At 39.0% G+C, this 20,232-nt stretch overlaps 1 protein-coding gene across 1 annotated transcript in view; it reads left to right on the top strand.

The window, feature by feature from the left end:
• SELENOM (selenoprotein M) overlaps window positions 1-19,199 on the top strand; it is a 30,531-nt gene extending 11,332 nt beyond the window's left edge. Inside the window, exons 3-5 of the mRNA XM_089652205.1 lie at window positions 9,545-9,579; window positions 11,539-11,617; window positions 17,989-19,199. Of these exons, the coding sequence (XP_089508331.1) occupies window positions 9,545-9,579; window positions 11,539-11,617; window positions 17,989-18,183 (309 nt within the window). The 3' untranslated portion in view covers window positions 18,184-19,199. The remainder of the gene's footprint in view (window positions 1-9,544; window positions 9,580-11,538; window positions 11,618-17,988) is intronic.
• Window positions 19,200-20,232: the final 1,033 nt, after the last annotated feature.

Below are 20,232 nucleotides of genomic sequence, written 5' to 3'. Positions count from 1 at the left end.
ATGTCCTGGAAACAATTGCTCTTGCTTGCAAAATGCAATATATTTTATGTAAAGCACTATAAAATATTCATAGCAGACAGCTGCAAGACACAAAACTGTAAAAAAAAAAAAAAAGACGTTGAATATATTCAGCAAAATAACCATGTGCGCACTGTATGTATACAATATGTCAAGAGATCATAGATCATTATTTAAAGTGTTACTAAACCCACAACAGTAAAATCAGTCTGTATATGCAGTAAAGCATGCTTGTTATACTCACTGTGGAACCTAAGGGGTTAATCTTCTGCATTGTCTAAAAAGGTTGTTTGATCCTGTCTTCTCTGCCCCTCCTCTTGTTTAGTTGTCCATCTGATAAGACAGACTGAACTAGTAGCCACATGCACATGCTCAGTTTAGTGTGTATTGCTAGAGAGGTTTTTAGTTTTCTTGGGAGAGTGCATGTGATCAGCACAGGGCCAATCAGCACTGTCCAGACAGAGGTCAGGGGATTCACATCCTCCTAAAGCAGAAAGAAAACTCCTCCTACAAGCTTTAACCAGTGCTCTGCTGAACACTGGCAGAAGTCATAAGATTGCTCTAACTGCTAAAGAGAAAAGGTATTTAGCAGTTTATATTTACTAAAATAATTGCATTCCATGTTCTGTGTACTGTGGGAGATCGGATATAGTGAATGTAGGGTCCAGGGTTTATTAACATTTTAACTACCCTTTGTATTACACAGAGTATTGGTGGAAGGAAAAAGCTGTATAAACCATGCTTATGTACTCCAACTCCTGGCTGTAAGTCCCAGTGCTGTACAGGGCTGAGACCTTTGGCCTCTTCTAAATCTTCTCAGAACTAACCACCAGACCCATACAAGCCTATAGGAATTTTCAAAGCCTAAGGCTGCAGAGTGATAAAAACACAATTCTGCTTTGGTGCTTGCTTTCTTGAGGCTTAAAGAATATGTAAACCCAACATTTCATATTCCTAATTTGTGCTTGCTGTACCATGTACTTGCATGAAAAAGTATCCTGTTCCCTTTGTATTGCTTCCTTTGTGTGAAATCCCTGGTAATTCTGCCACTCCCTCTGCTTTCCTAATAAAAACTGACCATACTAAGCAGGAGAGCACAGCATGGTCAGATCTCTAGCTGTGCTGGAACTCAGCTTGCTCTCCTCCTATGATCAAACTTGAGCTGACATGCACCCCCAACCAGGGGCGGACTGACCATTTGGAAACTCAGGCACTGCCCGAGGGCCCGGGGTCAGTAAGGGGCCCCATGAGATGCACCTTTTTCATAGGCTTTTTTGAGTTTGGGCAAAGACACAGGGGCCCCATGATCCCCTATTGCCCGGGGGCCCCATGAGTTGTCAGTCTGCCCCTGTCTATATATATTTATTTATACTGTTAAATTATATGAAGTGTATTACATTTCAATCTCTCAGCAATATATATCCCTATTGCTCAAGGAATTATGTATGGTCACACTCTGCTGGATTTTTTTCACCATTGTGTTCCAGATGACTGCATAGAGTTAAACCCACACATATGGTGTCAGTGTTTGTTCTTTTATGCTCACTAACTAGTTCAAACAGAAAAGGTCAGAGCATATAATGTAGCTTTACAATGTGTAGAAACAAAGATCACAGCACAGTGGCAACAGAGATAAATTATGATAGGACCCTATTTATAAAAAGAAAGGGCTACTGTGCTTGTCATTATACTGCCACTTTCTCTAGATGTATTAGGCCTCCATTACATGGGTAATAGGGTTGCCACCTCATCCCTTTAAAACTGAACACATATTAATCCCTTGACGCCGATGTCACATAAATATGCGGCCTCACAGAACTGGGCTTTTTTCCGTGGGACTGCAAATTTGCGTACCTGTCTTTGTGCTGGTAAAAAGGTCAAAGTCAAGGGTCAGGATTTTTTTTTTTAATTGGTATCAGTGTCAGTGTGTTTTAGGTAAAAAAAAAAACAAAAAAACAAAATGCACACTGTTGTTTCTGGGCTGTAGTACAGGTACAAATAACATATATGGTATCGCTGCGATCATCAAGAGCTGGAAAATTTAGTCTGGATTGTTCTTTAGTGGTAGGTTATGGTAGTAACAAGAAACACACAGCTAAATTTGAAAAAAAATTTTTTTTCTTTTTTTTTACTATTTTTGGCCTGTTTTCCTTTGACAATAAAAAAAAAATCAGGAGATATTCATTACCATTTACCACCAAATGAAAGCCCAATTTGTCCTGAAAAAAACCAAGGTATAATTCACCTGGATGTGCAAAGTAGTTGTGATGATATGTATGGTTTTAAAACATGTCAAAGTTTTTTTACTTAGGCTTTAACCCCTTCACGCCTAAGGGTAAAACAAATCTAAATGCCTAAGCACAATTCTGCACCGTTGACATGTGATAGCAAAACCGTACATATCATCACAACTACTTTGCACATCCAGGTGGATTATACCTTGATTTTTTCAGGACAAATTGGGCTTTCATTTGGTGGTAAATGGTAATGGATATCTCCTGATTTTTTTTTTATTATCAAAGGAAAACTGGCCAAAAATAGTAAAAAAAATCCTTTTATTTTAATTTAGCTATGTGTTTCTTGTTATGACCATAACCTACCACCAAAGAGAAACCCAAAATAAATTCTCCAGCTCTTGACGATCGCAGCGATACCATATATGTGTATGTTATTTGTTGTTTGTACCCTTAGTACAGCCCAGAAACCATAGTGCGCATTTTGTTTTTGTCTTTTTTTTTTTTTTTTTACCTAAAACACACTGACACTAACTGACACTGACATTAAGATTAACTGACACTGATACCAATTTTTTTTAAATCCTGACCTTGACTTTTGACCCTGACCTTTGACCTTGACCCTGACCTTTGACCTTGACCCTGACCTAAACACTAACCTTGGCACTGAACTAGATCAAACCTTGATCTAGGTATTTTTTTTTATTTTTTCTTTTATTTTTTTAATATTTATTTATTTATCTTTTTTTTTTTTTTTTTTTACAAATTTTTTTTTTCCTTCTCTCTGACAGGAGTTCGAGAGATACAATGTATCTCTCTTCTCCATTCATAGAGAGAGAGAGAGAAAAAAAACAAGGGGGCCGGGCTGCACAGTGACTGATCACTGTGATAGCCAATCAGAGGCTATCACAGCGATCATGTGACCCGGAACCGGGAGTCCCGGGTCCCGATCGTTAGAACGGGACCCGGTGCTCTCAGTGACACCGCGGTCTCGGTGCTGGGAGCGCGCTGAGGGGCGCGCTCCCAACACAAAGACAGGTACGCAAATATGCGGCCCCACGGAAAAAAGCCCAGGTCCGTGAGGCCGCATATTTGTGTTACGTCGGCGTCAAGGGGTTAACCCCTTCACGCCTAAGGGTAAAACAAATCTAAGTAAAGTTTTACAACTTTCACGTGTTAGTAAAACCGAGTGTCTTATGTGCAATAAATTAACCTCAGAACCTGTGTAATTAATATGTGTTCAGTTTTAAAGGGGTGAGGTGGCAACCCTAGTACACATGCTGCAGCACAAATTAAACACCCTGTTGCATTTAGTGGGCAGTACCACTACTATACACTGTACAACCCATTAAAGTTAATGAGGACGTGCTGAAATTGCTTTGCAGCTGCCTGGAATGCAAAAAGTTGTGACACAGTGGTTTGGGTAAGAACAGGCGGTGAGGAGCTGCCTGTCAACCACCCTCTGAAGAGTGATTGACACAGGTCGCTTTTCAGAGGGTTAGCAATGGCTGCAACACATAACAGTTGTGATAATGTGTAACAGACTTTCACAGGAGCAGACAGATTGCTTCAAGGAGTTGTGTTTTCTAAATTAACAAAATATAGGAATACGGAATAACACAGAAGATTGGTAGTATCCTATTGCCTTTGGAGATCTGGAAGTATTTTATTTCTGTTAGAAATTGTTTTCCATGCTTTGAAAGGGTCTCTTGTCTATGCATGAAATGGGAATTCAAGGTTTTGCTAGCTTAATAAAGGTAAAGCGCAAAGTGCAGCAGTCTATAGCTACTGCCCCATATGGAAGAAAAATATATTTGAAATATATTTTAAAAATATTCTTCCCAAATATATTGCCATATATTTGAAATGCTATAATTTTGGCCATATTCAATATATATATATATATATATACTTTATGTGGAAATGCGTTTTTATTACAAAATGTATGAAAAATATTTTTTAAAGTACATTTCAAATATACTGCATGTCTTTACAAAATACAAATCTACATTTTTGGAATGCATTTACAAATATATGTAAAAATATATGTTAAAATTACTTTTTTAGATGTTGAAAAAAATCTGAAGAATATATTTTAAAAATATATATTTTTTTAAATATATCCTTTTGATTTTTTTTAACATATAAAAAGGTCATTTTAACATATATTTTTATATATATTTGTAAATGCATTCCAAAAATGTAGATTTGCATTTGTAAAGACATTTAGTATATTTGAAATGTACTTTAAAAAATATTTTTCATATATTTTGTGATAAAAATGCATTTTGACATGCAGTATATATATATATATATATATATATATATGTGTGTGTGTATATTTTGAAATATATTGAATGTGGCCAAACTTGTAGCATTTCAAATACATGGCAATATATTTGTTAAGAATATTTTTAAAATAAATTTCAAATATATTTTTCTTCCATATGGGTGATTTTTCATGTATTCTTATCGCTCATAGCTCAAGGACATATGGTTAAACCTGTTTGGTTGGTGCAGGTTCCAGCACTTTGCATAACCTTAGTGAATACGCTCAGCGAACCTGGTAGGGCCACGTGTACTCTAGAGCAGTGCTTCTCAATCTGTTCTCAGTCAAGGCACCCTTTAATATCCCACACATTGCTGAGACACCCCATTCTACAATGTAAAGACCTAAATTAATAGTTTTACATAACACTGCCGCATCCACATATGTAGGGCACCCAACATTGCAGATCCTTATCAACCAATTATGTCATCGACAATGTGTCAAAAAAAAAAAAACTTGTGTAGCACCACTAAAATATTTAAACAAAAGCAAAATTGTGATCCAAAGTAATTACAGAAATTATATATCCAGAGTGAACGTGCACTCCACAAAATGTAAAGTTCATATGTGAAGACTTAAGAAAATCAATCCACCACAATATCCATAGTTCTTGCTATGAAAAGATTCAAAGATCCAAAGTTGATGGCTGTCATTACAACAGTTTATATGCCCATATATCACAAGCAGAAGCCCAATGTGTATGTGTTGCTGCTTGGCCGCTGCGTCCACAGATACCACTCAGTAGAGCCGGACTAGGACAAAGTAAGGCTCACCAGGGAGCAAGTAAGACTCCAACAGTGTAGTGCTTTATTAAAATATGGTAAAAAAAATTCCAATAAAAGGTAAAAGCCAGCTTACATGTGTAGTTGCTGCTGACCCAGGATCACGCAGCGGCATGACATCAGCACAGGAAACTCCTCCCCGATGCGTTTCGCCCAATGGGACATCATCAAGGAGTCATTTTTTATTTTGATTTTGCATTTGGAAGTGCCCAAGGCTGTAATGCTGTAATTGCTGGCTTGTTGACAATTTTTGGACAATTTGAGGACATTTTTAGGCATTTTTCCAAGGGACCCCTGAAGAACCACAGAAGGCACCCCAGGGTGCCTGGACACATAAGTTGAAAAATACTGCTCTAAAGCTTAGGCTTGAGGACATCACAATCCAGTTTATTCGAGTGTCCCAGAGGCACAGGTGTAGCATCCAGCCCTGCTCCCTGCAGGCTTTCAAGATCTATGACAGATTTTAATACGCAGTGGCTTGATGCTGTGCCATGCAGACCTTTTAGGGACATATCTCTGGAGGGTAGAATTCCTGTGTTCTGGGCATACGTCCCTAAACGCAAACACCACTCGATACAGTGGATGCTGCACCTGTGCCACCCGGGCACCTGATAATGGTAGGATGTACATACCAGCCCAAGCACCAGTGTGCATATGGCCTGAAGATACTGCTAGGGCTTTTTACACACACAAACACACTATATATATATATATATATATATATATATATATATATATACAGTGGGGATCGAAAGTTTGGGCACCCCAGCTAAAAATTTGTATTAATGTGCATAAAGAAGCCAAGGAAAGATGGAAAAATCTCCAAAAAGCATCAAATTACAGATTAGACATTCTTATAATATGTCAACAAAAGTTAGATTTTATTTCCATCATTTACACTTTCATAATAACAGAAAACAAAAAAATGGCGTCTGCAAAAGTTTGGGCACCCTGCAGAGTTAATATCTTGTACTGCCCCCTTTGGCAAGTATCACAGCTTGTAAACGCTTTTTGTAGCCAGTCAAGAGTCTTTCAATTCTTGTTTGAGGTATCTTTGCCCATTCTTCCTTACAAAAGTCTTCCAGTTCTTTGAGATTTCTGGGCTGTCTGTCACGCATTGCTCTTTTAAGGTCTATCCATAGATTTTCAATTATGTTGAGGTCAGGAGATTGTGAAGGCCATGGCAAAACCTTCAGTTTACGCCTCTTGATGTAATCCCCCGTGGATTTCGAGGTGTGTTTAGGATCATTATCCATTTGTAGAAGCCATCCTCTCTTTAACTTCAGCTTTTTCACAGATGGCATCAAGTTACCATCCAAAATTTGTTGAAATTTTATTGAATCCATTTTTCCTTCTACTCGTGAGATGTTCCCTGTGCCACTGGCTGCAACACAACCCCAAAGCATGATTGATCCAACAACCATGCTTAACAGTTGGACAGAGGTTCTTTTCATTAAATTCTGTGCCCCTTCTTCTCCAAACGTACCTTTGCTCATTCCGGCCAAAAAGTTCAATTTTAACCTCATCGGTCCACAGAACTTGTTTCCAAAACGCTTCAGGCTTGTCTATATGTTCATTTGCAAAGTTCAAACGATGATTTTTGTGGTGAGGACGTAGAAGAGGTTTTCTTCTGATGACTCTTCCATGAAGACCATATTTGTACAAGCATCTCTTTATAGTGGAATAGTGTACCACAACTCCAGTGTCTGCCAGATCTTTCTGGAGGGATTGTGCAGTCAAACGTGGGTTTTGAATTGTTTTTCTCACAATCCTGCGAGCTGTTCTGTCTGATATTTTCTTGGTCTTCCAGATGTTGCTTTAACTTCCACTGTTCCTGATGACTGCCATTTCTTAATTACATTCCGAACAGAGGATATTGACATCTGAAAACGCTTTGCTATCTTCTTATAGCCTTCTCCAGCTTTGTGAGCGTCAACTATTTTCAGTTTCAGTTTTCTAGACAACTGCTTAGAAGAACCCATGGTGCTGATTGTTGGGGCAAGGTCAGATGAGTCTGGGCATTTAAAACCTTTGAGATTGACATCACCTGGTCTTCCCAGACGATGATTGAGAACAATCCATGACACTGGCAGGTCTCAGCTTTGCAAAGGGGCAGTGCATGCTATAAATTCTGCAGGGTGCCCAAACTTTTGCAGACGCCATTTTTTTGTTTTCTGTTATTTTGAAAGTGTAAATGATGGAAATAAAATCTCACTTTTGTTGATATATTATAAGAATGTCTAATCTGTAATTTGATGCCTTTTGGAGATTTTTCCATCTTTCCTTGGCTTCTTTATGCACATTAATACAAATTTTTAGCTGGGGTGCCCAAACTTTCGATCCCCACTGTATATATATGCATCTCACTGCCTTTTTTGCATTTCTGTTTCATTAGCTCATTTGAACTTGGTCAGAGATTGCTGCCAGGTGCTTCTCTTTTCAACACGTAATGACACAAGTGCCTGCTATGGCAGTATATATTACTATGATTTTACAAGAAAACTATTATAATTTTGTACATTTTTGCCCGTGTTGCTATGCAATCTAGAAAAATCCTGTTAATGGATGATAGGCTGAATATGACCTTCTTGGCAGCGTCACAGCACAGTATTTCTGACACTGGTGGAAAATAGTGTTGTATAGTGATAAAAGGTAAGCTCTATGGTCCAGTAATAGAGACTGCAAAAAGTGTGCATATAGCTCAGAGTTGCAGGACTAGCAAATGTCCATTTATTTGAACTATCATTTGTCACACAAACCAGTTCCATCATCCTTATGCATGGATACACAGAACAATGCTGTTCTCAACTTTAGGTTAGCCCAGCATTATATAATGTGGTATTTAAGAATTTAATTATTATGAATAATGCTAATCAAAGCTCATGTGATCTAAAACACAAAAGTACACCCTCTGGCCAAAAAAAGATTTGGTCCTCTATGCATACTCCTGGTTGGCATTCCTACTGCTCTACTTAGTGTGTCGCTGACCTGGAAAAAGCATGCAGCCTAGCAGCATATCTAATATGTTGTTTCAGGGCAGTGACTTACCCAGCTATACATGAATGACAGATCTGGAATTCACAGCTTTAAAAGATTTGTTTTTCTATTATACTGTAGTTACTATAGCATTCCCATTTTGTATGGTAATTATTATTATTATTATACAGGATTTATATAGTGCCAACAGTTTGCTCAGCACTTTACAATATAAAAGGAGACAATACAGCAACAATACAGTTCAATACAAGAGGGATAGGAGGGCCCTGCTCCTTGGAGTTTACAATCTAAGAGTATTATTATACAGGATTTATATAGCGCCAACAGTTTGCTCAGCACTTTACAATATAAAGGGAGACAATACAGCAACAATACAGTTCAATACAAGAGGGATAGGAGGGCCCTGCTCCTTGGAGTTTACAATCTAAGAGTAATGTGCAATCTGAGCATCTTGATGTTCTTATTGCTGGATTAAATTGTAACCAGAAGACTCCTGTTTATACACATATACAATACATACAGTGTACGCTTTTTGCAGGCCAAAACTGGATCATACATCAGTTGCAAAATTCTGTCTACGACCAAAAGACACATTCAGGACAGTAACTTAATTTGGTCGTGTCTGCAGACGCTGTTCAGGTTTGACGTGTGATCACAGCTTTATACCACCAAATTGGAAAAATGTTTAACTTTCCTGAGTTCAATGCCTGCCCTCTTATATATTAGCCAGTATATACAGTATGGATTATACTGATGGGCGGCACAGTGGCTTAGTGGTTAGCACGTCTGCCTTGCAGTAAATGGGTCATGGGTTAGATTCCCGACAATGGCGCCTCCTGCCTGGAGTTTGCATGTTCTCCCTGTGCCTGCGTGTGTTTCCTCTGGGTACTCTGGTTTTCTCCCACATTCCAAAGACATGCTGGTAGGTTAATTGGATCCTGTCTAAATTGGCCCTAGTATGTGTATGTATGAATGTGAGTTAGGGACCTTAGATTGTACACCCCTTGAGGGTTAGGGACTGATGTGAATGTACAATATATATGTAAAGCGCTGCGTAAATTGACGGCGCTATAGAAGTACCTGAAATAGATAAATAAATATAGCATTCATAATGGTTGAATAGTTTAATTATTGATATTTCTCTACGAATTTAGCAAGCATGTAACAGTTTCCTCTCTTTCCAGGTGAAGACCTTCGTCCAGGAGGACATCCCTCTTTAGTATCCTTCAGAAGAGTATAGGAACTTGAATTTGATGGCTTCTTAAATGTTTCTGGTTTACAAAGACTTAAGAAAAATGAAAATCACGTGTGTCTAGAATTATACTGTAAATCAGCTGCTCCGTGTAAGATTATAGTGAGCACTAAAAACATTGCTTTTATTCTTCCATTGTAAGGATTTCTCTTTCTTGCCAACTACACCATACACATTTTTTTCATTGAGCTCCTTCACATCTATAGTGAATGCAGATACTAGCACGCACTGAAAATTGTAGCATGATAGGCTGTAATTAGTACATATGTCATTGTACTGATGTCGGTGGAGCATTATAGGATCAGCGCACTCAGAACAGATGTTTCAATTGTGGGTGTAAATTGGTTTCATCAGTTACTAGCTGGCTTCTTCTATCTCTGTTGGAGTTCCTGAATGCCCAAGATAGAGATGTTGTCTACCAAAAGAGAAGATGGTCAGTGACGTATTTTCAGAAAATCAGCAATGAAAGTCATATTGGTATTAGAAAGGGTTTACTTTAACCGCTTGCCTGCCTCCCTATAGCAGAAATACTGCTACAGGGCAGCAAAGCTGCGCAAAATCATGTATATATACGTGTTTTTGCATTTCCGGGTAGAAATTTCCTTCATTGGCGGCTTCAGCTGTCGATCACTGCATCCCGGGCGGTGATTCTCCGCCGGCACCCAGCAATCGCCGATTATCACTTACAGGAGAGAGGTCTGTATGTAAACAATACAGATCTCTCCCCTGTCTGCTTCTGCACACTGCTTTGTATTGCTCTGCATAGCAGAGCAATACAAAGCAATGTACTTACACTGTAAAATACAGCACACAGTAAAACATACACAGCCCACAATTAACCCTTTGATTGCCCCACATGGTAATCCCTTCCCCTTTTTATTAGCACTTATCACTGTATTAGTGTCACTGGGGATGTCAGTAGCAGTTAGTCAGTTCCCACCCAGTGTCAGAATGCCTGCCGCAGTCCAGCTATAAATCGCTGATCACCACCATTACTAGTATTAGAAAAAAAATATATATATATATAATATATACTGCCATTTGTAGACACTATAACTTTCACGTAAACCAATTAATTTACACGTATTGGGATTTCGCTTAGCAAAGACATGTAACAGAATACATTTTGGCCTAAATTTATGATGAAATTTGATTTTATAATTTTTTTTACTGGACATGTTTAATAGAAAAAGTAAAAAAATATTGTTTTTTCTCAAAATTGTCAGTCTTTTTCAGTTTTTGGTGCAAAAAATAAAAATGCAGAGGCTATCAAATACCACCGCAAGAAAGCTCCATTTGTGAGAAAAAAATTGCATGACTGCGCAATTGTCAGTTAAAGTAAGAGGGTAGCACTACATAAGCTTTGACAATAAAACCTGGAAGCTGATTGGTTTCCATGCAGAGCTGCGCCAGATTTTGCACTCTCCAGTTTTAGTAAATAACCCCCTGTATAGGGAGCTGAATTGACTGCAGCATGAACTCTTAGGAGATTGGGTGTGATTGACTCCATTGTGCAGATAGGCTACGTAACTTAATACTGAATGTGTCTATGGGGGGGGGCTGGGGATTTTCCCATGACCTAAGCACTTGTACAAATACAAATAGTGGTCTAAATGTAAACCTTTGAGCATAGCAATGTGGGTGCTGTCATTGTTAACAAATGTTCAAAAGGTTCAGGTTGTGGGCTCAACTGCATAGTAAGTCAGTGATGTTGAACGAGCATGCTGGACTGGAGCACAGATTATTTGGATGTCACTGCCTGCATGATTAATCCAAATCAGCAGCACATTAACAGTGCATCTAGAATGAGGATGACAGCCATGAAGGCTTTACTTTCTTAAGTCATATTTACATCCTCGAACTCTTTACGAACAGCTGGTAATAGAACATAATGATATTTTGCCTTGACATGGTGTCTTTCCCCAGCCACAACCTTCAAATGAAGCATATACCTGGTGCAGACCCTGAACTAGTACTTGTATCGTCCCACTATGAGGAGTTGGAGGTAAGTGATGAACTGTATAGTATTTTTCTAAATGATTTGACTATAGTTCTTGGCCTTTTCCTTATTGGTACAGCTTTAAATTGAGGACTATACCATGCCTACCATACTATTTGTTTTCAGTCAATGCCATTTAGTAAATCTCAGCTCTAATTAGGAGTTGTTATTCAGGAATAAATAGACCTAGACAGAAAAATGCTTTATTTGGACAACTTATTTGGTTTTCCCCAAAAGACCAGAATATTGGATCATTCTCATCTTTGGTATTTTCTAGGAGTAGCTAGATTGACAATTTAGGCTGATCTCCATAGCTAGTGTGAAAAAGAATGTTATGGCACTTTCACATTCAAAAATCATATACTGTGACGTTCCCTATAATCCAGGGAGAGTCCTTTAACAAGATCTTTTCCATATTGTCTGATGTCATATAGCCATCCGTCAACTGTTTTTTTGTAAAAAATATTTTATATTGTGATGTAATATTGTATAGACAAAAAGGTCTTTATGGGTGCACAAGAAACCACACTTAACAGACAACCATAACATTAATATATTTATTTCAGGTACTTATATAGTGCCGTCAATTTACGCAGCGCTTTACATATATATTGTACATTCACATCAGTCCCTAACCCTCAAGGGGTGTACAATCTAAGGTCCCTAACTCACATTCATACATACACATACCAGGGACAATTTAGACAGGATTCAATTAACCTACCAGCATGTCTTTGGAGTGTGGGAGGAAACCAGAGTACCCGGAGGAAACCCACGCAGGCAAAGGGAGAACATGCAAACTCCAGGCAGGAGGTGCCGTTGCTGGGATTTGAACCAACGACCCTAGTACTGCCAGGCGGAAGTGCTAACCATTTAGCCACTGTTCTACCCATATAACTTCATTATTCTCAAATGGAAAAGATCGATAAAAAGAAGCATATTCTGAACATTTGTCAAAGGACTCTTATACTCTGATAAACATTGATATGCTGCCATATAGATAAATCAATGATCAAAATGTCATTTTATATGGCCAGTTTGCATTGTAAATACCTAGATGCCCAGCCTATGTGTCTTTTTATTGATCTTTTTAATTTGACACTAATAAAGATGTATTCATTTTATGGTTGTCTGTTGAGTGGGGTACCTTTTGGGGCTCGTTCACACCATGATGCAGAGACGTTTTTCTGCACACTTTCTGAAAGGGCGCAATGAAATCACTTGCTCTCTATGTGCCCTGTTCACACCACAACACTAGCATTGCATGCAGGTTTTTTCTGCGCAGGAATCTGCAACGTGTATAAAACTCATTGAAGCGTGCATGAAAACTGATGGAAACTGATGTCTCTGCCTGTCAGTTTTCATCAGTTTTTATGCACGTATGGTGGGAGCGAGACCTTAAAGTCCTGTACACCCACAAAGACCTTTTTGTCAACTCATTTTTATAGACTAGATGTAACAGTGACATCTGAAGGCTACAGTAAAATAGTGCAGAAGAAAATAATTCCGATAGATGAAAGATACAATAAAGTCAGTGTTTTGTTAATTCAGGAATGTAATCGATACAATTCTCAAGAGAACATCACTTAAAGGAAAACCAATTGTTTTAGAAAATTATATTAAATTTTTTAGCTTTAGCTGTTTAGATCTTTATTTTATCAATAAATATTATGTACAGGGTGCATAGAAATCGTAACACATTATTTTTTCTTTAAAGAGAAAAAAGTTTGCCTATAAACTCAAGTGTGTGTGGTGGGTTACTAGGCTGATTTGTTCAATTGTGGCTGTAAATACAGGTAGGAATTGATCTACTGAACTCACAATAGAGGCGGCTAAATTCAACAGGATTTCTTTTAAGTAAACCAGTTGAGGATAGCCTAGAAAACATGTAAAGGAGCTTTGAGCTCCACCTGTTCCCTGACTTAAAGAAAATCGTATATTTTTTTTAGTCCTTAACATTATAAATAAACACAACTATTACACGTTCCCAAAAAGGGAGGGCTGTCATGGAGGCAAATAATTAGGCTTTCACTGCTGGCTTAGCTATATTACAGAGCACTCACTCTTACATTAGACCAGACCAATGCCTGCATAGTGTTTGGGACATCATCACTTGGCAGAGTTAGTGGCATCTCTTTACCTGTTTGTAAGGGTGGCAATATTTTCATTAGACACCAATGTAGGAGGCACTTCTTGGAATCCCTGACCACTGTAAAAGAGTCTCTATGTGTTTCTTCCTTGGCCATTATTATTTTTCATTGTACTTTTGTTATTTCTACTGTTAATAATTTTGTAATTGTACCTAAAAATAGTTTTTTCATTCACAACATTTTCATGTTAAAAAAGATCCACAGTGATGTTAAAATATTTTTGTTTGCCATAGACTTTATTATTTTATTTATTGCTATTATATATATATATATATATATATATATATATATATATATTGCCAAAAGTATTGGGACACCTGCCTTTACACACACATGAACTTTAATGGCATCCCAGTCTTAGTCCGTAGGGTTCAATATTGAGTTGGCCCAACTGCACCTATAACAGCTTCACCTCTTCTAGGAAGGCTGTCCACAAGGTTTAGGAGTGTGTCTATGGGAATGTTTAATCATTCTTCCAGAAGCGCATTTGTGAGGTCAGGCATGATGAAAAGGCCTGGCTTTTTTTTTTTTTTTTGTCTCTTTTACTCCTCATTCCCCCTTTACCTCACTCTATATCTTCATCTTCTTCTCTATTTATTCTCTTTTTAGACTTTTCTTTCTCTTACCCCTTTTTACACACCTTCATTCTTCATATATTCTATACGAATATTGCATTTAATCTCCCATATAGGCATGACTGATTTTACATGGCTCTCACGTCCCTGCAATAGACCCACATATCATATCATATACATTTTCCTGTGCTAGCAACACCCAACACATCGCACCCCCTTAACATAAGAACCCACAAATGCATAGGTCGTTAAGCAATATACCCACTTCAATTTACCTATTGTACTCTTGGTATATACTGGTTTGCTATATACATGTGCAATAAGGATATATTTCATACCGATGTGTATTCTGGTTTAAACTCATGGCCCATCTGCGTAACGGGATGTTACATGGGGTGCCTATGTTCGGACTGTGATACGTTTTTGTATGTACACTGTATACCCTGCTTTTCTTCTAATAAAAATATTTTTGGAACAGAAAAGGCCTGGCTCGCAGTGCTCTAATTCATCCTAAAGGTGTTCTATTTGGTTGAGGGCAGGCCAGTCAACTTCCTTCATCCCAACCTCGCTCATCCATGTCTTTATGGACCTTGCTTTGTACACTGGTGTGCAGTCATGTTGGAACAGGAAGGGGCCATCCCCAAACTGTTCCCACAAAGGTGGGAGCATTAAATTGCCTAAAATGTCTTGGTATGCTGATGCCTTAAGAGTTCCCTTCACTGGAACTAAGGGGCCAAACCCATCACCTGAAAAACACCCCCACACCATAATCCCCCCTCCACCAAACTTTCACTTGGCACAATGCAGTCAGGCAAGTCCCGTTCTCTCGGCAACTGCCAAACCCAGACATGTCCATCGGATTGCCAGACAGAGAAGCGTGATTCGTTATTCCAGAGAACACGTCTCCACTGCTCTAGAGTCCAGTCGCGGCATGCTTTACACCAATGCATGCAACGTTTTGCATTGCACTTGGTGATGTAAGGCTTGGATGCAGATTATCGGCCATGGAAACCAATCCCATGAAGCTCTCTACGCACTGTTGTTGTGCTAATCTGAAGGCCACATGAAGTGTGGAGGACTTTAGCTATTGACTCTGCAGACAGTTGGCGACTTTTGCTCACTGTGAGCTTCAGCATGCGCTAACCCTGCTCTGTCATTTTACATGGCCTACCACTTCGTGGCTGAATTGCTGTTGTTCCCAGTTGCTTCCACTTTGTTATAATACCACTAACAGTTGACAGTGCAATATTTAGTAGCAAGGAAATTTCATGGATGGACTTATTGCACAGGTGGCAACCTATCACAGTGCCATGCCAATTCACTGAGCTCCTGAGAGCGACCCATTCTTTCACAAATGTTTGTAGAAGCAGTCTGCATGCCTAGGTGCTTGATTGTATACACCTGTGGCCATGGAGGTGATTGGAACACCTGAATCTAATGATTTGGAGGGGTGTTCCAATACTTATACACACCATATATACATAAACAGATTACTGATATTAATAACATACTGTAAGCTGTAGCTATAATTTTTTGTAGTATCTCCATAAACTGGAAACTATGGAAGCTGTATCGCTTTGGGGTAAAACGTTTGAGAGAGACTACCCTAGAATGACCTTAGATAGCTAGCTACCTCACTAAGAACCTTGCTTGCACAACATTGTTAAACCCACAGCTTGCTGTCTCTCAGTGGTGTCCCTGCTCCATCCAATTATCATCTTATGCTCAGATTTGCCATGTTGCCTGTTTGTAGTGCTCAAAGCCAAGGAACCAAAGTGAAAACACTAGTCAAAACATACAGAAAAAAGTCACACAGAGGAAAAATAGCTACTTTAGACCCCAGCTTCTGGACACTGCCTAGGTGAGGGTGGTTGCATTCTGATGAGACCCCCAAATCCTGGGAGAATCAGCTGCAGCATGGTACAGGTTCGCTTTCCCATAATTACGATCCTTGGCTTTCCCAGGATCCTGTAATGAGACAGAGTGATGTCAATCTCTTCTAGGCAAAGTGGCTGGAAGTTAGAGTATAAATGTAAGTAGCTTTTGCCCTTAATTTTTGGAAGGGTGTATAGCAGGAATTCTCAACCTGTGGCCCACAGAGCCCTCTGATGTAGCCCTTGACCTCAAACCAGGGAAGTTGATCACAATCTGGGCTTGCTGACCCATCATCACAGAGCATCAGAGTGCATCAAGCTGACACTGGCAGCAGAGGAAGCAGGCAGCTGTGGAAAGAGCAGCAGCTGCATACGCTGATGTTTCCTCTGTAGCGCCATCTCTTCTTCCAGGTAGAGCAATACCAAGTGTACTTTGCCTAGAACCTTTCTAACAGCCTGGAGATCGATGCCAGCAGAAGCTGGAAGATGAAAGGAAGATCAGTGTATTAAACAACATACGCTGTGCTTTTTCAATGGGCATATTAGCACCTATAAAAGGGTTAACTGTTAGGCTGCTTTCACACTGATTCGCAGGTGCAGCGCAGTGCGCCTGTGGCTTTCCTGAGGGTTAGCTGCACTAAGCCCTAGACTTAGGTGCACTGTAGCACATCAGTGTGAAAGCAACCTTATAGTGCGCTCAGGACACTAAGGGCTTATTTACATTTGCAATTTGGGGGTGGCAAAATCCCATAGTTGAGATGTGTTTTTAATCACACACCCCAACCACTGGTGGATAGCATCAAGGGTCAGAATGGTGACCCCAACTCATGCTCCAAGGGGCCCGTGTGGCCTCCCTGTCACATTCTATTTTACACTTGGACAGGAGGAGCAGTGGGGGAAGCATATACAGGAACCGGTCCTCTCCATTTTCCCCCTGCAACAGCTGAAATCTGGCTTCTCCTTCTCTCCCTTCTGTTATTCAGCAGCTGCAGGAGAAAAATGTTCATTATGCTCTTCAAAATAAAAAATGTGAAATTCTGAACCATTTAATTTCATTGTGGCCCGTGACTGGTTACCAAATCACTTAAGTGGCCCTCGCTCTTCAAAAGGTTGAGCACCTCTGGTGTATAGGCTCTTGTATTCAGGGTCAACTAAATGCCGCCTCTGGATGCAGCAGCACTCTGTGCTACAAAATGGACGATTTGCTGCAGTTAAAAATGCTGTCCCTGGATGCAAAGGGTCTGCGTACAGGACCGGTCAAAGTCCCAAATCACATGTAGCCACTCAGATGAACAGTTACACATGAACAGCAGCAGTGACCGATTTGTACTGAGTACATATGTGCACACATCGTCTGCATGGGGTGAAGCTTCTATCTTATAAATAGGCACCTACTCTTGCAATTTCTTTTTAATCCATGTTTTACATAGTGGAGTTCTGAATAGGTAGTTCCTTGATTTTTTTTTTTTTGCAAAGCCAGCTTTAATAAGCAGAGTATCCCTATCCTGAATGGGTTAATTCTGTATTCACAGTATGTGACACCTACAAGTCACATTAGTCATATATGCATACCTTTTGCTTCAACATCTCATGGAAATTGCTTTATTCCAGCTATAATTTCTCTAACAGGATGATTAGCTGTTTACTTGTGACAAGCTATGTTCTGCCCCAACGACTCTGAAAGTTATAATTAGAAGCAGTTTTATAAATAATGGAAATACACTTGACCTTTCAGAGCATAAAAAAATTCTTATACTGTACTTATTTATGCTTTTCAGAGAATCCCACTATCTGAAATGAAGAGACATGAAATCAACCAGCTCTTGAAGGATCTAGGGTTTTATAAGAAAGAAAGTCCTGATGCCCCTGTGCCCCCAGAATTCCAGATGGCACCTGCAAAAACCATTAAGGAAGAAACTCCGGAGGTTGAAGATGGGAAGGTCAAGGTGGAGGATACCAAGGAAGAATTGTAGGAGCTGGGCACACACACACTGATTCTTTCTTTGCCACAAGTTGTGTTCCATAGAAAGGACACATACAGTCAGACACTAGTAATTAACTTAATGATTCTTAGTATAGAGTATCAACATTGCAAATGCTAAAACTGCAGAACCTACTGAAAGACCCAACTTGTTATCTTCATAGTGGAGCTTACCAATTGTATGGCCCTTATTCATTAAATACTCAAAAGCAATAATCTAGCTTCAAGCAGCTCTCTCATAGCACTTTTCAGTTGCAGTTTGTGAACTGGCTTTGGGAAGCTTCAAATGTGTATTACAAGTTTGATTAAAATAACAGTCAGCACTCCCTTTTTTTTACATTCATTTGTCAGAACTCAAATCTATTTTTACTTCAACCTACACTTTTTTGTAGGATTCATGCAACAAATGTTCATATGAACACCTTTTTTAAAAAAAACAAGTTTAAAGGTAATACGCATATATTAAAAGCCTCTTCAAAAGTGTGTTAGTTAAAAAAGCACCCACAATTAAATGCATTCTACAAGAAGAAATGCTTACCTAAATACTCACTGTGAACAGATATGAAAAATTGATTGTAAAGTGGAGCATGTGCAATCTGGTTGAGTTTTGAAAATTAACAGGTTGGGATTCTCAAATTGACTACTGTGGGAGCTGGGCAAGTATAATGATAGCTAGTATTATACTTTGTGCTATAGATTATTAGCTGCTGGGTATGGGATGTATCAGAATTCAATCCAAGCCTTAGATATTCCTCTTACCATCCTCAGCATCTGCAACCTGCCTGGTGCAGAAAGTGGGGGAGGAATGTAGTTCAAAAACTAGATGACATCAGAACTTTTTCATATTATCTGACCATTGTCTTTGGGGACATGAATGAAGATCTCAGCTGTAAAATGTCCTGGTTGGGAACTGATGTAAATGGTCCTCATAACAATGAAAGGTCAGCTATTTTACACCTGGAAAAAGTTACCTATGTTTAATAAAGAAAACCTTTTAATGAAAATAAACGTGTACTTTAATTTTTTATTTTTAACTTTTCCATTTGACAGTACAGCAAAACATGGTAATAACATATAGAAATATACATTCAGCTTAGTACATTTTCTGTAAGACAGTAAATGTGTTCATTATGCTCATGAAGGTATCATCCAGGGGTCTACGGGTATAAACAAATAAATGGCTTAGTAGATATTAAAGCAGTATTAAACTTAAAATCAAAAATGATATTTATTGCAGGCTACAAATTCTTAAATGTGGTAACTGCAGTAGTTTTCTTTTCTTAGGCCTTTTCACTTGGTGATCTGGCCAGCAACACGCTTACTGACTTTGCGTGGCTACAGTCACATCTAACTGACAATGTAGGCTGTCAGCTGAAAAGTTTGGAGGAAGGAAAGATAAGGATTTCACCCATAGGTGTTACTTTAACATAACCGCTACAGCGATCACCACTTGCTTGTGGATCCAGTATCGAACCACTATTCTTCTGCATTTTGAACAGAGGTCAGACATTCAGCACAGGTACCATTTAGAGATCACTTTGCATTTTCTCAATGAATGCAAAGTGTTTTCTGATTGGACAAGGTGGAGATGCGGGGCATTGACAGCATGCTTTCCACCAAATTCAATAAGAGTATGCTTTGCCCGTGCCAAGTGTCTGACTTCCTGTGTTCGCTAAGCAAGAGGGCAGCCACCTGGCACGGGACTCGGAAGCTAGTGGAGATCACTGTAGTAGAGCTGCCTACTACAATGTTTTCCAGATTCTAGAGGGATCCCAGGGTATGGTATATGTGCAGCTGGATTGGTCCAAGCTGGATCAATCTAAGTATGTTAAAGATCCATACCAAAAATTCTTTAAAGGCAACCACAATTTATTTTTTAAGGGAACCTGTAATTAGAGAACCACATAGGCTTACATTCCATTAATCTCTTATAAAAAAACTAAATGTCTGGCAGGTCTTCCAATGGTTTCAGTAGTTCACAACCAGAACAAATGTTCCAATCAGCATTTATGACCTCTCTCAGACTTTGCTTGCTGCATGT

This window comes from Staurois parvus, unplaced genomic scaffold (genome assembly GCF_062004578.1).
Source record: "Staurois parvus isolate SC_StPar_1 unplaced genomic scaffold, SC_StPar_1.0 ptg000673l, whole genome shotgun sequence".
In the NCBI taxonomy this organism is placed as follows: domain Eukaryota; kingdom Metazoa; phylum Chordata; class Amphibia; order Anura; family Ranidae; genus Staurois; species Staurois parvus.
This window is presented reverse-complemented; position numbering and strand designations above follow the sequence as displayed.